A 23,488-nucleotide genomic window follows, 5' to 3' on the forward strand; every position below is an offset into this window, starting at 1 on the left:
GGTGCCCCCAGCTTGATTTTTTTTTTTGAAGGAGTAATTGCCAGATTTCATGGTTGTGTTGGGGTTAAAACTATATACATAGATGAGATGGTCAAAATAAATAACCCTCCCACATCTTTGCCTCAGGACTCAGGTTTTGCAAGTTTCTCGACCAACCCACAGTGTTGGTGAAAGTGGCTTCTCCCAGACTGAGAATCAAATCAACATGACAGTTGGTCTGTCTGCTCAGTGTTGATGTAGAGTAGGGAAGGAAAGAAGGGATCTGAGACGCCAGGCTCCTTCACCTGCCAAGTGATGTGTCCTGTGTAAACTACAAAGAAGTCACTGGCAATTCCATCTGGTTAAATATTTATTTAGCCCCTGAAGTGGACGCAGAGAAATATATGGCAGTATCCTCTCCTGTAGGAGTTTATTGTTTTTGTTAGGGAGGCAAGATTGATACCCCAAAGGGTATGAGACTAACATTGAGTCAAAGCTCACTGTCCTGACCTTTGTTTAGGGCTCTTTTTCTGTCTTGCAGCTTCTAGAATCCCTATACTCTAGCACCTGCCCCACCTCCCTGGCACAGCAGGGTCACACTGGTCCCTTTCTCCATCTCTCCTTGCTGAAATCTTCTTCTTCAACCCCCAGTGCCCCCACATTCAAGAATTCACTTTCTGCTCTTCCTTCCCCTGTGCCGCCACATTCAGCCTGTATTTTCAGATAGACTACCTAAGTCATGCTCACTTAATTCTGATTTAGCCCAAGATTTTAATCTTTGTAGTAACAGTCACCATCATTTATGTTTTAAATTTATTTACTTTTTAAATATTTATTTATTTATTTTGAGAGGAGAGAGAGCGGGGGAGGGGCAGAGAGAAAGAGAGAGAGAATCCCAGGCAGGCTCTGCACTGTCAGGGCTGTCTGCACTGTCTGCACTGTCAGGGCTGGAACTCACAAACCGTGAGATCATGACCTGAGCCAAAATTGAGAGTCGACGCTTAACCAACTGAACCACCTGGGCGCCCCAGTCACCATCGCTTACTGAACATCTACTACGGGGCATACATCTGGTGAGACATTTTGTATTTTGTAGCAGAATCCTATTATTTTGTCTCTCCAGAATTGTTGCCCCCCTCCCCTCACTTCCTCCTTTTGCTCCTTTATCCATTGGGAAAAGAAACCACTTTTGCCTGTATTCCAATCTTGTGATGGGGAGAGTGCCAATCATAACCCCTGACCCCTAGCCTCACCATGATGGGCCAATCATAGTCCATCCCTGGGATTTAGGGGTGCTCCTCTGGGGCAGAGAAGATAGGAGACGCTCTCAGCCGTGTCTCTGTCTTGGAAAAAAGCTGGCCTGAGGGGGACAGTGACTTTGATATCCAGGGCAGGCATTGCTGAGAGGTCTGGCAGGGGTCTAGTCTGTTCTCACATCTCTGAGATTTTCTGCTCAGAGCCCATAGACTCTGCTTTGGGTCTTCCTGACCATGCACACAACTTACCTAATTGTCACAACAAAATGAAATGGGGTCATTATTATTTTTAACCTAAAGGAAGCAGTTTTTTAAATTTATTTTTATTTTTATTTTTATTTTTTTGTCAATATATGATATTTATTGTCAAATTGGTTTCCATACAACACCCAGTGCTCATCCCAAAAGGTGCCCTCCTCAATACCCATCACCCACCCTCCCCTCCCTCCCACCCCCCATCAACCCTCAGTTTGTTCTCAGTTTTTAACAGTCTTAAAGGAAGCAGTTTTAATGCTTTTCCTCATGAGAAAATATATGTCCATGAAAAACACAATGATAAATGGAGTATGTAAACAAAATCACCCACAATCCTACCATTCAGAGATAATCTCTGATCGTCTTTTCTGTACATGTGTATTTATAAAAGGAAGTCACACTTTTACTCCCAAGAGAAAACTGAGGCTCGGAGATGCTAAATAACTTCTCCAATGTCACATAACCAGCCGCTTTCCATTCCACTCAGTTCTTTGTGAGCAGGGACCAGATCTTATGTCAGTTAACTACTGCCAGGTCCAGCACATTTCACTCAGTAGGAAATCACCAAATATGTGTTGAGTGAATGCTCAATTCAGTGCAATTGAGTGCCACAAGGAAGGTGCGTTTTTTGTAGATCAAAGAGAGATGTGTGTGTTGTCCAGAACTACTGGGAGGGTTTTCTGAACAAGGTGGACATGGTGAGCCAATAGTTATCTGTTTCTCTCCTATATGCAGTGTCCTGAGTGGTCAAAGCCAGAGAGCAGGGACACCTGAGTGCCTCCTGCTGTCAGAGCTGGATGCTGCCTGAGACTTAATGATGACATTGGAGTTTTTCTGAAAACACAAAAGGGATCAAAATGAAAAGGTGTCCCTGTGACATGGCTAAGAGGGTGGGAGAAAGACATACACGATATCCAGAAGGAAATTCACAGCTGTTGGGGCAATAGGAAATCGAGTCCTAAAGAGATCAGGGAGGGAGGGACCACCAAAAATATTATCAAGGATACTCTGGCAGGACTTTCAGACAGGCCTTGTCCGTCTGTCTCCCGCCTCTCTTGGGTCTCATCTGGTGCTTTGTACATGGTGGCTTTTCTGTGGACTGTCCCCTCCCACAGAAGCATCCCTCCTCATCCTATTAGCTACCAGTCCTGCTCTGGCTTCACTGTCCTTTCCCTGACTGGCCAGACTCGGTTGGGTTCCCACTTAACCTGCTTTGATAGCACCCTATATTTTAAAATATTCTTCATTATAGTTTGTAATTAAACATTTATTTGTGCAACCATTACCTTTTCTATCACTGGATTGGATGCTCCTTAGACAAGAGTCTGAGTTTGGATCAGAGCCAGTACAGTGCCTGGTGGCCCATTGAATCGACTCTACGTACTTTTACTAAGCTTTGTTCTTACTTCCTAGAGGCTGGGATACTTCCAGCTTGCTTTGTATTACTATCTGGCAATTTAAAAATGCATCTTTGAACAACTGAAAATCTCAAGGCTATCTCTTCCAAAAGATGAGGAATTCAACCCTGTAAAAAGTCAATCTGGACTCAATTAAACCTGCTGTGGGCTCTGTTTGCAGGGGAGCAGTGGGCAGCTTGAGAGCTGGGCTGTTTTCCCAAGATGAAAAATCTGTGATAACTCTGAGTTCTGCTGCTATAAATTAGGGTCACTCTGCCCTTAATTGGCAACAAATTAAAATTCTCCCTTAGAGTCCTCCTCTTTCTCTTTTTTCATGTATAGTATGTTTGAGAGGTGGGGAAAATATTGGCCCCCTGCCACAGGGGAGAGGGCACCGTGGCTGAGCCTGCAGGCAGGTTTGGGCTGTGAGGGCCGCTGAGGATAGGGGGTGGTGAGTGATTCTTCCCTGCCCTGACAACCCTCTCCTCCCTCCTTTGGTCCTTCTAGAAGCTCTTCCCTCCCCTTTCTTTCTTCAGGAATCTTGAAAGGTCTCATTACTAGGGAAATATCCCCTGGGGAGCTCTTACTCTCTCTTCTTTTGCTTAATAAGCAGAGGGAAAAATTCTATAAGTTTTGAACTTGCAAGCAATCTGCATGCAAATATGGTCAGAAAGACCTTCGTGTCTTTGCATTTCCTAGAGCACCTCTTTTTAAATCCCTAGAACCATCTGCTTCAGGCTGGGCTACCTTTCCTTCATGCAGGAGAGAGAAAAGGGAGCTTAACAAAGCTTCAGTTAGGTTTCTTGGCCGCGGAGGCAGTTGTGGGGGAGAAGAAAGGCCTGGGCTGTGCCCATTCTTGTCATCCTGGTGTTATTGAGGAGGCTGGTTGGTCAGCATGTGCACTGAGGCCTCCTGGGTGCCAGGCCCTGGGCTGGGGCTGCAGGCACTTCTGGTGGGAGCTCTAAGACTGGCCTTGTGGGGAGCAGGACTGCTGAGCAGTGAGGACATGAGTCAGCTTCTGAAAGCATGGAGGAGGGGCTGGCAAATTAGGGCTGGGGGTGGGACTGACCAAGAGAGAATCAGGAAAGGTGTCTTAGAGGAGGCTTCATTGAAAACAGGAATCTGTGAGGCCCTAAAACAATAACCCATACATAATGCATTTTTTATACCATCGATAATAATGGATGGGTTTATTTTGGCAAATGAGTTCATAGAAATCTGCTGTCTGTAATGTTTGGTGCTCATCTAAGTGAGAAAGCATTTCCTAGGCCTCTCTCTTTATACCAGCCCTTCTCAGGGAACCTCAGCTGTTCCAGAGGGCCACGGCAGCTCAGAGGGAGGCTAAGACCCTTCTGTCTGAGTGCTGGAGGTTGGGGTAGGGTTCAAAACCCAAGCCAGCCCTCTGCCTCTCCAGGAAATTGTTCTGCTCTGAGTTCTGGGGTCTCAGTTTCTTCATCTCTGTGGTGGGGATTATAACTCCTTCCCTGAAGATTATGGAAGATTAAAGGAGATGAAGGATGTAAAAACACCTATGTAGACTTTAAAGTCTTATCTGAGATCGAAGGGTCAGATAGCAAGCAAGAGTTTGTCTCCATTTCTTGGTGACTGGACCCACGAAGCTTCCTTTATTCACTCAGCAAATACGTATGTGGCTGGCTGGCATTGTTCTAGATGCTGGGGGTGAAGCAGTAAACAAAACTAAGGCCCTGCTCATGGAGAAATGTATGCTCTATCGGGTGATAGTAAGTGCTGAGAAAGAGGAAGCAAGGTGCAAGACCTTGTGATGTGGCGAGCGATGGGGTGGGGTGAGCGCCATTGTATGATACGGGGTGGCAGGGACAACCCCAGGATAAGGTGACTCTTGAGCGGAGATGTGCACGAACTACAGGAACGAGCACTGTGGCTGCGGGGGTGGTGTGGAGGAGTCCTCCAGGAGGGGCCAGCGAGGACAAAAGTCTTGCGGTGGGAGTGTGTGCTCAGCTAACAATATCGCAGCAATGAGGTGATGAGGTGTTCCCACTGGTAATGTTTGCAGAGTGCTTACTCCTATGACAGGCAGTAGTCATGCCTCACCTCATGATAGTCCCCCCCTCCCCGCCCCCCGCCCCCGCCAGGGAGGCTGTGTTGTTATCATACCTATTTCCTGGATAATGAAATTAAGACACCACCAGCAACAAGCTAAGCATTCAGCCTACTGGGGAAGAGGCAGTCATTGTCATTGACACAAAGGTGGATTGGAGGCGGCCCTGCACAGAGGAAAGAATGCATGGTTTGGAGAGAAAAGAAATCTGGGTTTGGGCCACGCGTCTGCTGTGTAATGTTGGGCAACGTGTGTAACTTCCCTGGGCCTCTGCTTCCTAATTTGTAAGATGAGCTGATAAAATCTCAGAGGACTGTTATGTATGTGAAGTGATAAATTAGGTGAAAGGATGTTGCCAACTGCATAGCATCGTGAAAACTGTTACTTTACTATTACTCTCCTCCTCCTCCTCTACTGCTACTACTATACTACTCTACTACTGCTACTACTACTCTACTACTACTGTCACACTACTACTACTACGACAACTACTACACTACCACTACTAATACTCTACTACTACTATTACACTACTATTACTCCTCCTCCCCTACTATTATACTACTACTACTACTACTACTACTACTACTACTACACTACCACTACTATTACACTACTACTGCTCTACTACTACTACTACTACTACTTCTCTACTATTATACTACTACTGCTCTACTACTGTCATACTACTACTACTACTACTACTACACTACCACTACTACTACTCTGCTACTACTATTACACTACTATTACTCCTCCTCCTCTACTATTATACTACTACTACAGCTCTACTACTACTACTCTACTACTACTACTATTACACTACTGTTACTACTACTCCTCTACTATACTACTACTACTACTACACTACCACTACTATTACACTACTACTGCTCTACTACTACTACTACTATTGCACTATTACTCCTCCTCCTCCTCTACTATTATACTACTACTACTGCTCTACTACTACTCCTCTACTACTGTCACACTACTACTATTACTACTGCTGCTGCTACTACTACTGCTACTCCACCAGTTCTCTTTCCTAGCCTCCTAAAAAGAGATTGAATGAGAGGAAATGGAAGTTTGTAGCTTATATAATTTCCTTTGTTCTTCCCCCGAAATTTTATTTCATGTTAGCGGCTCTGAGGGCAAATGACCTACAGCATCCAGTTTAACTGGAAAGTATTTTTCTGCAAGATTAAAGAACTATGAGGTACAGTTGGTGGTGAGGCTGCTCATGTTTCTGAAGAAGAAACTTGAGGTCCTGGAACTCCCAGTCCATTCTCTTCCCTGATACCAGGCTCCTTATAATCCCCAAACCTAGAATTTGATGGTAGCTTTCCATAATTTTGCACTGTGTAGATCATAGTTGCTCACTAACTTTTAAGTAAGTGCCCTAAATAGTTGTACCCTTTCAAATTATTCTATTAAATTTTTCTCTGTATTTGGCCCAGTGTCCCATGGGATGAATGGCTAAATCATGGGGATTTGGAGAGATGGGTGTAATTATTTGGACTATAGAATGGGAAAACTGAGGCAACAGGACCTATCCCCAACTGGAGAATTGATGGTGAGCCTTGGTACCCATTGTCATTTCTGCTGAGGAACACTTTGCTTCCACCACCATGGTGGTGGGTCAGTAAAGTCATTCGAATGTTCGTCAACTGACTGAGCACCTACTCTGCGCCAGGCACAGTGCTAGGTGCTGTGAATGCAGCGGTGTTTTCTTTTGGGAGCGCTCTTAGGAGTTGCTCGGGACGTATCATTTAATTTGAATGCTTGCTGCTACCCTTTCTAGCACCTCCAGAAAAGGCAGAGATAGTAGCTGCTTTGTTGTCCCTTGTTCACGACCGGCGGACATGCACCCATCTAGCTGGCACATCATCTGGTGCCTGTGATCGACCTGAGTCATGCAGTCTGCGTTTTGTTTCCCCAGCGCTGCTGGCTTCCTGTGATAAGCTCCATCTTGGCTGTGATGCTGCCCTCCCCCGGGGTTGGGATAACAGCCTCCTGGGGACCGTGGCTAATCTCAGGAGAAGCGGAGCCTCCAGGGAAAGAAGCCTGTCTCTTCTTGTGTGCACCTAGGATTAGGCAGAGCTGCTGCTAATGCACTTAATTAGGTAAGGGCCAGGGGTGACTACTGGGAACAGGAAGCTTGGGGGGTGAACCTCCTGTCCGCCCCCAGTGAAGACCTTCCTCACTGTTACCTTTTCTTGTGGCTCAAGGCCCCCCCCCCCCAACTGAGAAAGCGAAATTAGACGAAAATCAAAATACTGGCTCTAGGAGTCAGCTATTCAACTACGTGTGACCTTCAACAAACCTCAAAAGTCTGGTTTCTCTATCTGTAAAACTTGGGGTACAAATCATGCCTACCTCACTAACTTTTGGTAAGGATGAACTATCGTAATACTCCTGAACACTGGCACATACTTAGTACACCCAGTAAGCATCAATAACTGTGAGCTAAGATGACCATTTTACAGGTGGGCAGCCTGAGGCCCGCACTGGTGTTGATCAGAATTAACCACCTAGAATCCCTCAGTGCTGGAGTCTGGAGTAGCGTGATGGAGTCTCCATCACTAGGCCACCAATAAACCAACTTCCTTCTCTCAGGTGGTAACCCTCTGTGCCCTGCTGCCTGGCCTGGAGACAGAGAAGAGGAGGATAGTTCAGCAACAGAGGCCAGAGGCTGGAGAGTCTCTTCCAGCTAGACCACTAACTGGACCACCACATCCCTTGAAGTTTGAATTGAATTTCCTCATCTGTAAAATGAGGTGGCTTGACTGCCCCTCTGGACCTAAATTTTTAAAAAACTTTTTTTTAATGTTTATTTATTTTTGACAGAGAGAGAAAGAGAGAGAGAGAGAGAGACAGCATGAGTGGGGGAGGGGCAGAGAGAGAGGGAGACACAAAATCAGAAGCAGACTCCAGGCTCTGAGCTGTCAGCACAGAGCCCGAACGTGGCTGGAACTCACAGGCCGCGAGATCATGACCTGAGGCCGAAGTCAGAAGCTCAACTGACTGAGCCACCCAGGCGCCCTAAATTTTTTAAAGACGCCTACTGGAGGAAGCAGAGAGCCAGAAGGAAGAAGTGCGGGGAACATATCAATAGTACATGATAATAAAAACAGCTAGCATTTTGTAAATTCTGAATATGTGTCAAGGACTGTATTGGGTACCAGGATATACTGGGACCAGAACATTATCCCTATTTTCTGGGAGCTCCCAGACTCATGGAACTGGGGAGAAGGCAGTGGAGATAGGGAGAGACAAATAACCAAAAGAATTAGAATTTGTGGTGACATTTGCCATAAAAGAACTGTGAATGGTGAGTTGTGGCTCCCAGACATGGCTGTCCTTCGGTGTTGTGCAGCTGCCTGTGCATGCAGAACCATCGACACATGTGGTGTGGTTCCGAAAGATGTACTGTGAAAGGGAGCCTGAGCCCTGTGTGCTGGGGAAGGGGAGTCTGTGGTCGAAAGGGCAGGACCAGGAAGATTGGAGCTGGGTGGGGGTTTGCAGCCAGGCAGCCAGGCCAGACCTCTAGGGGGCTGATGGATTACATTCCTCCAGTTAGAAACCATCAGAAGCCCCACTGAGCAGGGCTCTTGTGGCTTCAGAGCTTTGCTGATGTTTCCTCCTGCAAGGGGAAAAAATCAGTTTCTGATTTAAGTGTTACCTTTCTGTCCTCTTGCTTTCCTAAGTGTGACAAGATCCAAACCCAAATTATTTGCACTAAACTTGTTAATTTTAGCAAGGTGGTAGAATAGAATAAGAATTGGAAACAGCTGAAACCCTGCCAGCTTTCTTCTCTGTGAGGTTGTGTTTGCTGACCTTCTAAAGAAAGATCTGTTGAAAACCTGGCTGTAGGTGGTGGATATGACACTTGCAGACATAGCATGGACCTACTGTGTACTTGCGTCTAAGCTAAGTAATGTCATGAAACAAGCTTTCTTGAGCTCTTAAGATTGTTAAAATACAGTTCAAAGCCACAGAAACCTGTGGGAGCGATTTCTGCAAGGTGGGAGGCTGAGGGAGGCTTTGAAGCTGTCCTGTCTGAACACTTAGACCGCTGAGTGGAACTCTTAAGCACTTCACGTGCCTTAAACGGTCTAGTGCAAAGTGTGTTTGGGAACATAAAATCTCCTGCAGATACCAGAATAAAAACCCTTATCTCCTCCCTAAATATTGATTCAAAATAATAGCTTGTTTTGAACTTTCTCTCAATAAATTGATTTTTAACTGAGAAAAATACCTCTAGGGAAAACTTTAGACAGTATAGAGTTAACAGTTTTGGAGACATGGGGTAGCTGAAACAGAAGGGTGTCCTTAAAGACATGAAAAAAGGAGGAAAAAAGGTGAAGGTATTCCTTTAACCAGAAGACTCCTCTTCCTTCTGATTGCATACTCCATCGACACATTTTATTTTGAGTATGTTTTGTTTGCAAGACCCTGTGCTGGAAACTGAGGAAGAGACTATGATTTCGCCCCTGTCCTCTGGGGGATGTGTGTGTGTGTGTGTGTGTGTGTGTGTGTGTGTGTGTGCACGTGTGTGTATTGTCTTGGATGGGAAAGGAAAATGAGATGTTTTTTGGAAACTTTTTTTCTTTTCAAGAGAAAGGATGACATCAGGGCATAGTAGAAAGAGCTCTGAACTAAAAATCAACAAACTTGAATTCATCTCCTAGTCCTGCCTCTAACTAGCTGTGTGACACCAGGCAAGACATTTGCCTTCTCTGATCTTCAAATTCTTTGATACAAAGCAATGGGGCTGGATCCTGCTCTGTGGACCAGCAGCATAGACACCACCTGAGAGCTTGTAAACAATGCAGAGTCTAAGGCTGTTCTCCAGACCTACTGGGTTAGAATCTGCATTTTAACAAGATCCTCAGGTGATTTGTATGCAAATTAAAGTTGAATAAGCATTGCTTTAAAGAAGGATTTCTGTTCTAATATTCTAATTTTTGTGCTTTTTTTCCCTAATATATTGTAAAATCCAGTTATGAAGAATTTATCTAAGGTTGGGCTGGGCATTCTTACCCTTCTAATGTTGGTACTCTGTGAGAGAAAAGATTTAAAGGCAGAGTCATGCACAAATAGTTATGAACTCAGTTCCAAATGAGATCTATATACATATTTCTCCGTTTTGCCTTGCGTTTTAGGTCTTGGCATTATGGTAAGGACAGCTGTGAGAGAGAAGAGGAGGAGGTGGGAAGTCTAGGTGATTGAAGGTGGAGATGGCAATGGACTGGGACCTTCTGAGCTGGCAGGTGGCACAGAGCAGTGGGTCCCCAGCTCAGGTCCTCAGAATCAACACAAGGGTTGTGAGGATTGAATAGTTTTAGTGCTTATAAAATCATGCTTATTATTTTTCTTTTCTTTTTAAAAAAATGTTTATTTTTGAGAGAGAGTGCAAGCAGGGGAGGGGCAGAGAGAGGGGGTCAGAGGATTTGAAGCGGGCTCTGCTCTGACAGCAGCTAGCCCAATGTGGGGCTCAAGCTTGTGAATCACAAGATCATGACCTGAACCAAAGTCAGGTGCTCAACCACTGAGCCACTCAGGGGCCCCTGTATTTTTCAAATATATATGAATGTTGCTTTGATGGACTGAATGAAAATTCAGAGTGACTTTTTGATATCCTATATTTTCCTGGTTAATTGATGTTAAATGTTAAACCTTTTCGATGGGGGAAGGTCTATATCATTTTTGTTATAAACGGCATCTTCTTACTTGAAACCATTGGGAACCATTGGGATAGAGGATAATAATTAATAATGATACTGATGACAATAACTAACAAATGCTGAGAACTTTCTACTATTTACCAGGCACCGTGCCTCATGGGGAAGGACCTTAGGTATCTACTAGTCAATTTATAGTTATGGAAACTGAGGCTCCTAGAAGGGAAGTGACTTGCTCTGAGTCATACCTTGAGGGAGTGGTTGGTGGATCCAGGACTAGAACACAGGTGCCCTGGCTGTCGGCCGGTTCTCTATCTGCTGTGCCAGACTTCGTGGTTTGTCCATCCTGTGCCTCAGGGGAGCATATGTGGGATCATTGTTAGTTTTCCTGGATTCCTCCTGTGGGAATCATAGACTGCCAGAGTTGCTTCTGGGCCAATCATTGCATTTACACGGGAGCACACCTGGACTAGCAAGGGAAAGGGACTTATCTAAGGTCAAACAATTAGTTGGGTTTGTTTGCTTGTTTTGGTCTTCCTCCACCTGAAATTCGGCTCTTTATAGTATATATTTTCATAAGAGGAGTGGCTGAATGAAGCAAGCCCTTTTGTGAAAACAAATGAACATGGTTTCTGATAATCTCAGGATTTGTAAAGATTTATATGTCTTTTAAAAGGATTGAGCATAGTCACTAATAGTTATAAGCAATCAAATTATTATAATTATTTTTTTATTATCATTTTTTTTACCAAGCTTTGCATATTAAATTTAGGAACAGTTTTGTGTTTTTATTTTTTAAATTTTTATTTCATTTCATTTCATTTTTTTTTAGAGAGAGAGCACGTGCAAGCGGGAGAGAGGGGGAGAGTAAGAGGGAATATATAGTTTTTCATTTATTTATTTTGAGAGAGGGAGAGAGAAAGAGAGAGCAAGAGAGCATGGGGGAGGGTCAGAGAGAGACGGAGAGAGAGAATCCCAAGCAGGCTCCACACTGTCAGCACAGAGCTAGATGCAGGTCTTCAGCTCACAAACCTTGAGATCATGACCTGAGTTGAAGTCAAAAGTCAGATACTTAACCGGCTGAGCCACCCAGGCTTCCTGAGAGAGAGAATCTTAAGCAGGCTCCATACTCAGTACAGAGCCTGATGTGGGGCCTGGGATCATGACGTGAGCTGAAATCAAGAGTCAGATCCTCAACTGACTGAGGCAGCCAGGTGCCCCAGTTTTGTGTTTTTTTTAAAAAAACTTTTTTAGTGTTCATTTTTAAGAGAGAAGAGAGACAGAGTGAAAGCAGGGGAGAGGGAGACACAGAATCCGAAGCAGGCTTTAGGCTCTGATCTGTCAGCACAGAGCATGACATGGGGCTCAGACTCACGGAGCTCGAGATCATGACCTGAGCTGAAGTTGGATGCTTAACTGACTGAGCCACCCAGGTGCCACGTCCGGTTTTGTGTTTTTAAAAATTGGAATGATTGTAGCCTTGACTCTCCTCCAAACCCCTGACTCTGGTCATGTTCTCAATCTTAAAGATAGCCTCTAAGAGGGCAGACCACCAAGTTCCTTGTCACAAAATACAGAACCACACAATCATTGGAAACCATGTAATGGAAAGGGAGAAAGTTCACATTGACTGTTGGGACAGCTTCATCTCTGTTACGAGCCCACAACTTACTGTCGTTGAACTGAGAAGCTGTCTCCTGGGCCATAGATCTTCCTATCCTCAGAAAATAAGAAGAGGAGAATTATTCTCCAGGAAGCAGTCAGCCACCTTTCTGTGCCACATATAGCTGTTACCAATCCAGGGAAGTAGGACCTGGGTTAGAATCAGGGCCAGCTTCATGGGTGTGCAACCTTTGCAGCTGAACAGAGCAGGGCCCCTGCTTCAGCCTCAGCTGTGGGCTTAATACTCTGCTATTGCTGTCCTGAAAATTTTAATATTATTTTGAACAAAGGGACCTGCATTTTTATTTTGTGCTGGGCCCTGTGAATTACGTAGCTGGTCTTTGTTAGAATAATTCAGAATCAGGACCAAGATCCCCTGAGGAACAAGTCAGTGGGGACTGTAGCCTTTTGGGCCAAGAAGAAGGAGGAGAAGGAGAAGGAAGAGAAGGAGGAAAGGAGGAGGAGGAGAAAGAGGAAGGGGAGGAGGAGGCAGCCACCACAGGCCTGACCCCTTGTGGTGATTTCCAGTATTGTGTATGGACTAAAACCAGCAGCCTGCCGTCAGCTTTCACAGGAAGGAGAGAAGGGAGGATCTCTCACTGTCCTATTTCTTTGCCTGATGATAGACAATCACTCCCTCCATTCTAATTTCCATCCCTAACCCCACTCATACGTAGTACCCAACACATAGTAGGTCCTTAACATGGTGTGGTTGTTGACTTTATTGCTGCCCTGTGGTGAACCATCACTAGATAACTTTGAAAAAGTAGATGAACCCCTTTGTGGTTGAGCTGCATTATAACCTTGTCTGTTTTTTGTGCCATCACCCTACCTCTCATCTGGATGATCCAGACACCTTCTACTAATTTCCTTGCTGGTAATCTGTTCCTCATATTAATCCAACTAGCTGGATTAACTCTCCCAGATCCATCACTTAATCCATCATGTGATCTACACACACTTACTTAATATTTCTGAATCTCAGTTGCTTCGTCTCTAGAAAGGGGATGATCATGTCTACCTTGGAGGGTTGTTAGGAAAATGAGAGGTAATACTTGTAAAGCCCTGAAAATAATAGTGACTGGCTCATAATAAGTGGTCAGTAAAGAGTAGTTTTTCTTGTTATTAAATTATAAGATTATATGAATGATATACAAGCAGCTTTCATTGCGTCATTTCCCCTCCTCAAAAAAATCTTCAGTGGCTCCCCATTGCCCCTGGTCATGGAGGATCAAAGCTCCTAGCCACAGTCTACATTGCTTAACTTTTCCCAGTAGTGTTTAAAAAACTAGTAGAATGCTAGTTGCATTTGCTGTTTTTGCTCTTTCTGTATCTTATTTCCCAAGGGCACTGGGATCTCCTTGGCAGTGGAACTCTGTGTCACCCCTTGACTGCCCAGGTGAGCACCTGGCATACAGTGTGTGTGTGGTTGTTGACTGCTAACCACAATGTACTTCAGGAATATAGTGCAACTTTGCTGGTTTCCCATCTGTTTATACCTCTTAGCCCCTTTAGACTGGAAACGGATTATGATTTTGCATTTGAATCAGCAGGAGTTAAAAACAGCCATCCTTCCTTTCCTGTCCCTCCCCCCCCCCCCCCCCCCCATACAGCGACTGTCACTTTCTATTGCGATTGTTTGTTTACATGTTTGCCTCCCCTCTGGACTGTGAGCTCTGGGTGGGGAGGAATGGTATTTAATTCTCCTTCCTAGCTTAAGTGCCCAGCCAGTGAGCCTGGCACAAATAAGAGGTATTCATTAAATATTTGTCAAATCAATGAATATTAGAAAGCTCAAATTTTTATGGCAGACATGGGAGACAGTCGGAACTGACTTTTTACTTGAAAAACATTGTTTATTAGATCTGTATAGATCATTTAGAAAATATGCAGTTGAATATCTTTTATAGTCAAAGAAGAAAGTCAGTATAAAATACCTAATTAAAAGCAGAAGCTAGCATTTCCCCTTGGAATGAAGGCAGGATCATGAGTATTTTCCTTTTCTCAGCCCAGGAGATGGGCAGGCAGCCAGACTCAAAGACAGGGATGCTGTGCAGACAGACAAGGTTTGACATTAGAAGGAATGGGTCTGGGGGCTACTCTGGGTCCACATTTGCTTCAATGTTTCTCCACATTGAGGTTGAAAATGCAAAGAGCGTTAACTTCTTTAAGATATTCCGAACCATTGGCCACTCCTTTATGATGTTATGCTCTGTTACCTATGAAATTATCATTTGTTTGTGAACTTACTATACTGGCATATTTTCAGGAGTAGACTCTAGATTTAAGGTTAAAAGCTCCAAGAGGGTATGGGTCTTTCTCTTGTTCTTCTCAATGCTGCCGAGCCTGTCTATCCATGGAATGCCTGGACCTCTGACCCACATACACTTGTCCTGGGTATAAGAAGCAGGTGAGGACCAAGAGCTGGGGAAGCACAGAGAGTTATGATGTTCTGAATGATGTCTACCACCTGGAGGAAAACTGGGCCCTCTGAGAAGGACAACGAGTGGGTATACTCTAGGTCAGGACCTTGCTGCTCAGAGTGTGGTCTAAGCCTTCCAGACTTATTGAATCAGACTCTGCATTTTACCAAGATTCACAGATGATTCATTTGCACACTAATGTTTGAGATGCTCTGCTCTGATGAGAAAGTCTTTGTCATCCTTGAGGCTTGATAGTCCAAATTTTTGTCATTCTAGGATGTAGCATGACTCTTGTTCCAGAACTGCCTTGAATCCCAGAACTGCCACCAGGAGTTATTACCTGGCCCTTTTTAGTCTTAAGAGTTTTTCATCTATAAAATGTATATGTTGAGTGTTTTGCTGGTTTTGTGTGTATGCATTAAATGAAATAATGTAATGCTCTTAACATATAGTAGAAATTTAATAAATACGTTTTAGTTGTTGCTGATATTATTTTTATTTTATCTGAGCCCCAGTGCAGACAGTTCAACTATATATTATGATGGGAGAATTGCTGTGCTGTCATTACTAAAATGTTGTAATTTTGCATTTGTCTTTTGTATGAATTAATAACTGGCCTTAAAGAATCATTAGCTTCTGAAGTGCCCCCCCCCTTTTTTTAACCTGTTTTTGTATTTTCTATTCTTAACATGGATACATGTGTTATGTGGTTCTATTTATGGCCATCATTTTTTTATTAAAATTTTTTTTTAATGTTTAGCTTTGAGAGAGAGACAGAGCACGAAATGGGGGAGGGGCAGACAGAAGCCAAGACACAGAATCTGAAACGGGCTCCACGCTCTGAGCTGTCAGCACAGAGCCCAATGTGGGGCTCGAACTCACGAACTGCAAGATCGTGAACTGAGCTGAAGTCAGATGCTTAACTGACTGAGCCACCTAGGTGCCCCCATCATCTATTTTTATTTATTTATTAAAAAAATTTTTTTAATGTTTATTTATTTTTGAGACAATGCGAGAGACAGAGTGCAAGCAGCAGAGGGGCAGACAGAGGGAGACACAGAATCCAAAGCAGGCTCCAGGCTCTGAGTTATCAGCACAGAACCCGACGCGGGCTCGAACTCACGAACTGTGAGATCATGACCTGAGCCGAAGTCTGACGCTTAACTGACTGAGCCACTCAGAGGATCCTCCCCATCATCTATTTTTAAAATATTGAATCACTTACTTTTTTTGTTTTAGTTTATTTATTTTGAGAGAGAGAGAGAGAACAGGAGCAGAGGAGGTGCAGAGAGAGAGAGAGAGAGAGAGAGAGAGAGAGAGAGAGAGATTGAGAACCTTAAGCAGACCCCACACTCAGCATGGAGCCTGACTTGGGGCTCAATCCCACAACCCTGGGATCATGACCTGGACCAAAATCAAGAGTCAGGTGCTCAACTGACTGAGCCACCCAGGTGCCCAACCACTTTTCATACTCGTTTCATGAATTTATATCTTGTACAGTTAAAGTCATAATTACAAAAAAGCCAAAAACCAAAAAACCCAACCCAAATAAACCTGTGTAGTGAGCTTTGGGACCACACTCTACTGATTCTTGTTGGAATAAAGTTCGAGAGTGGGTGAGGATAAGGTGGGGGCAGAAGTGCGAGGCTTGTCCGGGAGTGCCATAGACAGTGGCAGAGGCTTCACAGAAGGGATCCTGGGAAGTGTTGACTAATCTGGTGAGTCAGTTGTGTGCAGGTTGTGTACAGACTTCTACATTTCTGTTTTTGGGCATGCTATTTAGAGCTATTGAGGCACTTTCAAATGTATTCTCCCACTTAAGTTTCACAACACTTTTGGGAAATAGGCAAGACAAGAAAAGGGAGGTTTATACAAGTTGAAATGTGTGAACATGAGTAAATATTTTTTTTTTTTGAGGATGGGTTGGGAATAAAGTTCTGATTTTTCAGAGTTGTATGCCAGATGTTTGTTCTTCTCTACTGCCTCTTTTCATGCAGTTTGTTTGTTTGTTTGTTTTGTATTTTTAATGACTGAAACAAAACATTTAAAACCGCAACTGCAAGAACCATTTGTTCCTGCCGGTCTTGTACCTCTCCTCGAACTTGACCTTGGCCTTTCGTCATGCCTTGTGTTTACAAGCAGGGTCTCTGAAGACATCCTTGTTGATGACAGCTTTGTCCAAGGTGATATCCATACAATACCTTGTGGGTACGAGATGATTGTAGTTATAAACTTTCATAAAAGACTTGATCTTTGACCTTTTGGCGATTTTCTTCTTGCTTATGGCAGCTGTCACTTTGAGGGGAGAGCGGTCAGTTCCAGCCACCAGAGCAAGGTTGTAGGGACGATCTGAGGTGACATCATCAATGTTCTTCATGATGACCGTCTTGTGTCCAGAGTAGCGTCTGACCAGGACCAGCACCACCTTCCCGGGTTTCATGAATTTGCCCATCTCGACACCAGTCTCTTTTCATGCAGTTTTGAAAGCAGTGATGGGACTCTGGCTTTAGATAATTACCATTTTCTTACAACATTATGTTGATGCTACAGAGTATATCAGTGATAGTAACATACCACATATCTCAGTGTTAGATAATAATTACCTCTAGCAACCTAGATGAAAGCAAATAGTGGGCAAACAAAACTCCTCTGGACTAGTGCTGCCCAATAAAATTACAAGGTGAGCCAAATAGGTAATTTTAAAGTTTCTTGTAGCTACATTAAAAAGATAAAAGGGAACAAATGAAATTGATTTTATAATATATTTTCTTTAATACAAGATATCCAAAATATCATTTCAACATGTAATCAGTATAAAAATTACTAATGAGATATTTTACATTCTTCCATTTTTTAAAATGTTTATTTATTTTGAGAGAAAGAGAGAGAGAGAGAGAGAGAGAGGATAAGCAAGCAGGGAAGGGGTAGAGAGGGAGAGAGAGAATCCCAGGCAGGCTCCATGCTGTTAGCACAGAGCCCAATGAAGGGTTTGAACCCACGGACTGTAAGAGTATGACCTGAGCTGAAACCAAGATTCGGACCCTTAGCCACCTGAGCCAATCAGGTGCCCCTCACATTCTTCTTTTTAAACTAAGTCTTCAAAATCAGGTGTATGTTTTACATTTATAGCACAGCTCAGTTTGGACTTGCCACATTTCAGGTGTTCAATAGGCACATACATGAGCAGCACACCTGGAAACTTTGAGGAAAATAATTGTAACAAATGCAGGAATGGGAGCACTTTGACATCAAAACCCTCATATCGTGGGGACAATTTAATTTAGAGACAGATAGTTTTGTAGATTTCAATTGCTCACAATATGGCCCCAAGTAATTAAAAATGAGATTAAATGATTTATATCATACTGTGATTAACAGTGCAGAGTTCTATGTGAAATATATATTTTTAGAAAAGTCCATCAAATTTTTTTTCAATTTAAATTTTAGTCAGTTAATATACAGTGCAGGATTTCAGGTTTCATCACTTACATACACACCCAGTGCTCATCATAACAAGTGCCCTCCTTAGTACCCATTCCCCACCCATCTCCCTCCATCAACCCTCAGTTTGTTCTCTATCCTTAAGAGTCTCGTCTGATTTGTTTCCCTCTCTTCTCTTCTCCTGCTCCTTCCCAGATGTTAATCAAAATGTTTTGTTGCTTAAAATCTACAGATGAGTGAAACCATATGGTACATCAAATTAGTTTTTGAAAAAAAAAGAAAAAAAAAAGGTTTGACATATGACCCAGCAGTTGTACTCCTGTACCTTTGTTCCAGAGATATCAAAACTTATGTCCACACAAAATTGGAAATAATCCAAATGTCCTTTAATGGTTAGACAAGCTGTGGTACGTCCATACCAGGAATATTGCTTAGCAGTAGAAGAAATGAATGATTGCTACTTCTGTCAACTTGGAGGGATCTCATGGGAATTATGTAGCCTGAACAACAACTGATCTCAAAAAATACATTTATATAACATTTAAAAAATAAAAGTATAGGGACGGAGAAAGATTAATGGTTGCCAGGTGTTAGGGACTGGGTGGGGGGAACCTTTGGGTAGGGGAGGGCTGTGACTATAAAACAGTAGCACGGGGGACCCTGTGGTGATGGAACAGTTTTGTATCGTGATTATGACGGTGGTTATGTAAATCTACATGTGGTAAAACTGCACAGACCATACATGCACCACACAAATGTGTGCATGTAAGATAGGTAAAATCTGAGTAAGGCCTCTGGATGTACCAAAGTCAATTTCCTGATTTTTCTGTTGTATTGTAGTTATGTAAGATGTCACACTGGGGAAATATTGGGGAAAGAGTACGTGAGACCTCTCTGTACTATTTTTGCAACTTCCTCTGAATCTATGATTATTTCAAATTAAAAAAAAAAAGTTTGGTGTTTGAACAGTTGTTCTATTATTTGGAAAGCCTCTTGCCTAGAATTCCTAGTGAGGAACCCTGGCGAAGCTGAATAAATAAAGACGAAGTACATAGACCTTTGTTCAGGACTGTCCTTTCTGTGCACTTGGTGCTGGATTCATGTCAATGCAGGGGGGCATGGTCGTGGCCAGGCTGCACACTCTCCCCATGTAAGGAGGCACCCCCCATGCTGATCACTCCCAAGGGCGCTCTTGTTCTGGGCTGTGTCAAGGTCACTGCGGTGGACAGTGCTACCACTGAGTACTCATCCTAAGGCACCCTGACCAGTCTCTAAACCTGAATGTCCCCTGAGGTGCCATTCTGCTGTTTGACCCCACCTTGAGAATGCTGGAGACAGCGTTTTGGCAGCCTGAACTCTCTCTTCACATTTTCATATTAATGTGTCACTGGCTTTCAGCACTTGCCTCTCAGTAATGCGTTTAGTCCCTGGTGAGCATTCCATAGCCAGATGAACTTTAATCCCTGAATGTTCTGAAAGGGAGGGTTCTTTTTCCTCTTTTGAAGATTCTGCTCCCCTATAAGAAAAGTGCATGATTTAATTAATGGATGAAAGAGAAAGGCCCAAACTGAGCCAGAAAGGAGTCAGCAGCATTGCCACCCACCTGCAGACACACAAGAAGATAAAAGTAGCATCTGATGGGGAGGGGAAGGACCCAAGAGGGAGGAGGACAGGCTCTGTCACAGTGGTAGCCCAGAGTTGGGAAGCCCGTGCTTAGGACCAGCTCGGTCATTGACTAAGTGTGACCTTGAAGCTCAGTTTTTGTGGGATTTTTTTTTCCATCCTTTTAAGACAGAGATGAGAATATAGATCCTTCCTATCTCCTGATAAGTGTAGATGACAGAATGAGGAAGGGGGCAGGTCCACTGCAAAGTCTAAGATGCTCTCCAGTGCAGTTATTGACAATTGCAAGTAATGCATTATCTAGAATGAAACTACCAAGCCAAATTAAGAGAGAAAGATGGGGAAATGCAGAACCCTGTTCTTGTTCTTTAAAGAAAAAGCAAAAAGGTGCTCCTTGGTAAGTAGTCTGAGTTGTCTTATAATGATAATAATAAAATTATAGTAGTGATTGTCTGTTTGTTCATCCATAGGGGCATTTCTCAGAGTGTAAGACTCTCCACTAAAACACATGCTCCTTGGCTATATAAGTAAGGCAAATTGTGTTGCCCTTTGGAGATTTATAATGAATGTATTAATGGTTCTGCAAAGCCCTGCAACCAAGAAAATTGCTTGACTTTGTTTAGTCCAGTAATTCCTCATTTTATTATCCACGGATCTCTCTGCTTCCTGCCCGCTGACTTTCTCTTCACTTTTACATACCTGGGTTAAATTCCCTGCAACTAGTATATGGCTCAGCAAAGCTTTGAACTGAGTTCTTAGGGTTTTGTTATCAGCTTTATGTGTTTTTCATATGGTATAAATTTTGTAAATAACTTAATTTTTCTTTTTTGGTTGGCTTAAAGGAAGCTCAGAGAAAATTTATAACTCAGGGTTAGGATATTGTGACCTTTCTATCCTTGTACTATGTTTTCTCCTGTTTTCTTTCCTTGTCTTGTTGATAGACTCATTGACTCTGACTTAAAAATACTTGTTATTATGTCGTTCAGTGTAGCATAAGCCACATGGAATTCTCTCTGGGTTGAGGTGGGGTATGGATATTGATAAAGAAACAACAAACTAATACTACCAAACATAATCTAAAAATAACAATAACAAGTCTTTAAAGAGGCACTGTTATTTGTCAGGCACTGTACTGGGTCCTTTTCGTAAATGATTCCTTTTTCATTTGGTCAAGGTGCTTTTCCCTTTTATCCTAGGAAGTTTCAGATCTCAGGATTCCAATTTAGATTCTCAGAATTTTACAACTGGGAGTGACTTTTGAGAGCATCTGACCTTAAGAAATAACCTTGAGGGAGGTGAAAGTCTAAACCATCCAGGACAGATGGTCTTCTGAGATTCACCATGGCAACTGTAGCTAATCTCTCCCCTTCTGCCACTTCTGGGAAAATTGCTTTAGGGAAATACCGTTTTAACTGGGACCATGAAATCATTAATGATGGGCAAGCTGGGAGCTTGGGGAGTTATGTTTGGAATATAAGGATTCAATGCCTGTCTCTCTTGGGGGTGGGAGGAGCAGCAGCTGTGTGCTGGGATCATCTAGGACAATTTCTGCCTGATGAGAGAGGAGGGCAATATCTTCCTCCACCCAGCTGGGCTTACTTAGCAGGGCTCTCTCACATGCTGAGCTGGTGCCTGCATTGGCCTCTAGTTACCCTGCCTTTACCTATCCCAACCTTTCATCTAAGATCTGTCCTGAGTCACCTGATATCGTTCTTCCCCATCCAGAGCCATTGGCGACTGTTCCCGGTTTCAGAGAGCTTTCCCTCACTTGGCACTGGGCTTTGCAATTCCTCACTGCATCATCTTTCCATGTGTATGTGCCCTCTTGTCTCCTGAATAGACTGGGCACTCCTGAGGGCAGAAATGCTGCCATATCCACAGTTGCTTCCCAAGTCCCAGTTCAGTAGTGGGCACATATTGGTTCTAGGGGGACCAATCCCTACTGATTGGCATCAACAAACATTTGCTTGACATCAATAGGGTACAGGGCTCTGGGCTGGTCTCTGGTGATACAAAGATGCTTGCACACTTTTCAGTTTGTGCTAATAACTCTTACCTCCTTGCGAGGAAGGTCTAGGACTTATTCATTTCTATCCCTAATACCCAGCATAGTGCCCTACATCTAGAAGCCTGGCTACTTTTTCTTCCCGGTGTTTGTTGTTCTCCTCCCCCTCCTCTTCATCCTCCTCATCCCCCTCCTCTTCTTCCTCCTCCTCTTTTTCCTTCTCTTTCTTTTATAGTAAAAGAAATGTGCTTTCACTGGGCACATTTCCCAGCCTTTCTTGTAGCTGAATATGGTCATATGATCAGGTTCTGGCTAAAGGGATGTGAACAGCAGAAATGTATTTATTTTCCAAGTTCTGCTCTTGGAAGGAAAGGAGCGGGCTATCTCTCCCTTTTTTCTCCTTCTTGGGCTGGAGTGCATGTGGGCCAACTTCAACTATATGAATAAAGGTAACACTTTCAGAATGGCAGAGCAATGAGATGGAAAGGTCGTGGGTCCTCATCACCACTGACCTGTCATGTTAGGCCTGGACTGAATCTTTGTGCTTTTTATCTGGAAGAGAATGTAGATGTGAGAGACAAATAAATTTGTATCTTGTTTAAGTTTGTTTTGTAACTTGGGGTTTCTTGTTACAGCAGCCTAGTTTGTATTCTAGTTAATTCACTAATGAATAGTTTGTATTCTGATTAATCCAGTAATTCGCTATTTAGTAAATGTCCATTGAATGAATGAATGAATATCTGCTTTGCCCTATTGTCTTATAGTTTTAGCAGCAGACAGTGCACACATTTATATTGGGGAAAAAAAGTCTCTCAAGTAACTTTCATCTACATTTCACTGGCCGGAACTATGTCAGATGTGTCTCTCTAGCTACATATGAGGCTGTGAATTTGAGTTTCATTTTCTAATTTCTGTAGTTGAAGAGGGCAGAAAAGGGGGCAGGAGAGGGGAGGAATGAGTGAATCAATCTATATACTACCTTTCAGTCACAAGATTAGCTTTGACTTATATTCTTTAGAGTTACAGGGCTTTACATTTTTTAAATTAAAAAAAGACTGTAAGCCACCTAATTTGAAGAAGAGATACAGTTTTTATCCCAGATGAACCAGATTTTAGAAAGATAAGAGGTCTTCGAAAGAATATAGGTAATTATCAGTAGGGACCCTGGGGCTAGATGTAGTCATCTTGTCATACAACTTGATTCATAGCCACCTGGAACTGACTACAAAGGGATATTGATGCTGAGGCCACCTGCTACATTCAGTGTCTTAAATACTTCTTTGGGGCCATAGCCAGTCCCAGGTAAGGTATAGCCATCCCAGAGTCTTCAGGTGAGCTGGAGAGGTAGTATCGGGGCAGTCAGAAACATTCAACAGACACTTAATAAGCACTTCTGTGTACCAGCCAAGCTGGGTACTGGGGATCTAGAAATAAGCTCTGCCATCAAGAAGGAGAAGGAGAGGCAAGCTCATGAGTACTCTACAGTGGATGAATGCCATATAGAGTGTTTATAGTAAGTATCGGGAGCAAAGGGGAAAACAAGACAGAAAGTTTTCCAGAAAGAATAGCGGGAGGTGCCTGGAGCTGAAATCGCTTTATTTCAGTGCAAAAGAGACCCCAACACTCTCAAATATACCTGGTTTGCTTCCAAATTGTGTTTGAATTAGCATCTTGTGTGTT

The 23,488-nt window shown here is 43.3% G+C and overlaps 2 protein-coding genes across 2 annotated transcripts in view; one reads left to right on the top strand and one right to left on the bottom strand.

Annotated features, from left to right (window-relative positions):
• The window catches only part of ROR1 (receptor tyrosine kinase like orphan receptor 1), a 398,988-nt gene that overhangs the window by 12,426 nt on the left and 363,074 nt on the right, over nt 1–23,488 (top strand). The window lies entirely within an intron of this gene.
• On the bottom strand, nt 16,859–17,191 carry LOC123379646 (60S ribosomal protein L27-like). The gene has a single exon (XM_045035963.1). The coding sequence runs from the start codon at nt 17,189–17,191 to the stop codon at nt 16,859–16,861; it is 333 nt and encodes a 110-aa protein (XP_044891898.1).

Source organism: Felis catus, chromosome C1 (genome assembly GCF_018350175.1).
Source record: "Felis catus isolate Fca126 chromosome C1, F.catus_Fca126_mat1.0, whole genome shotgun sequence".
Lineage (NCBI taxonomy): Eukaryota > Metazoa > Chordata > Mammalia > Carnivora > Felidae > Felis > Felis catus.

What these genes read in the sequence shown, in the direction of transcription:
- LOC123379646 (XM_045035963.1), bottom strand. Translation starts at nt 17,191, where the DNA reads ATGGGCAAATTCATGAAACCCGGGAAGGTGGTGCTGGTCCTGGTCAGA.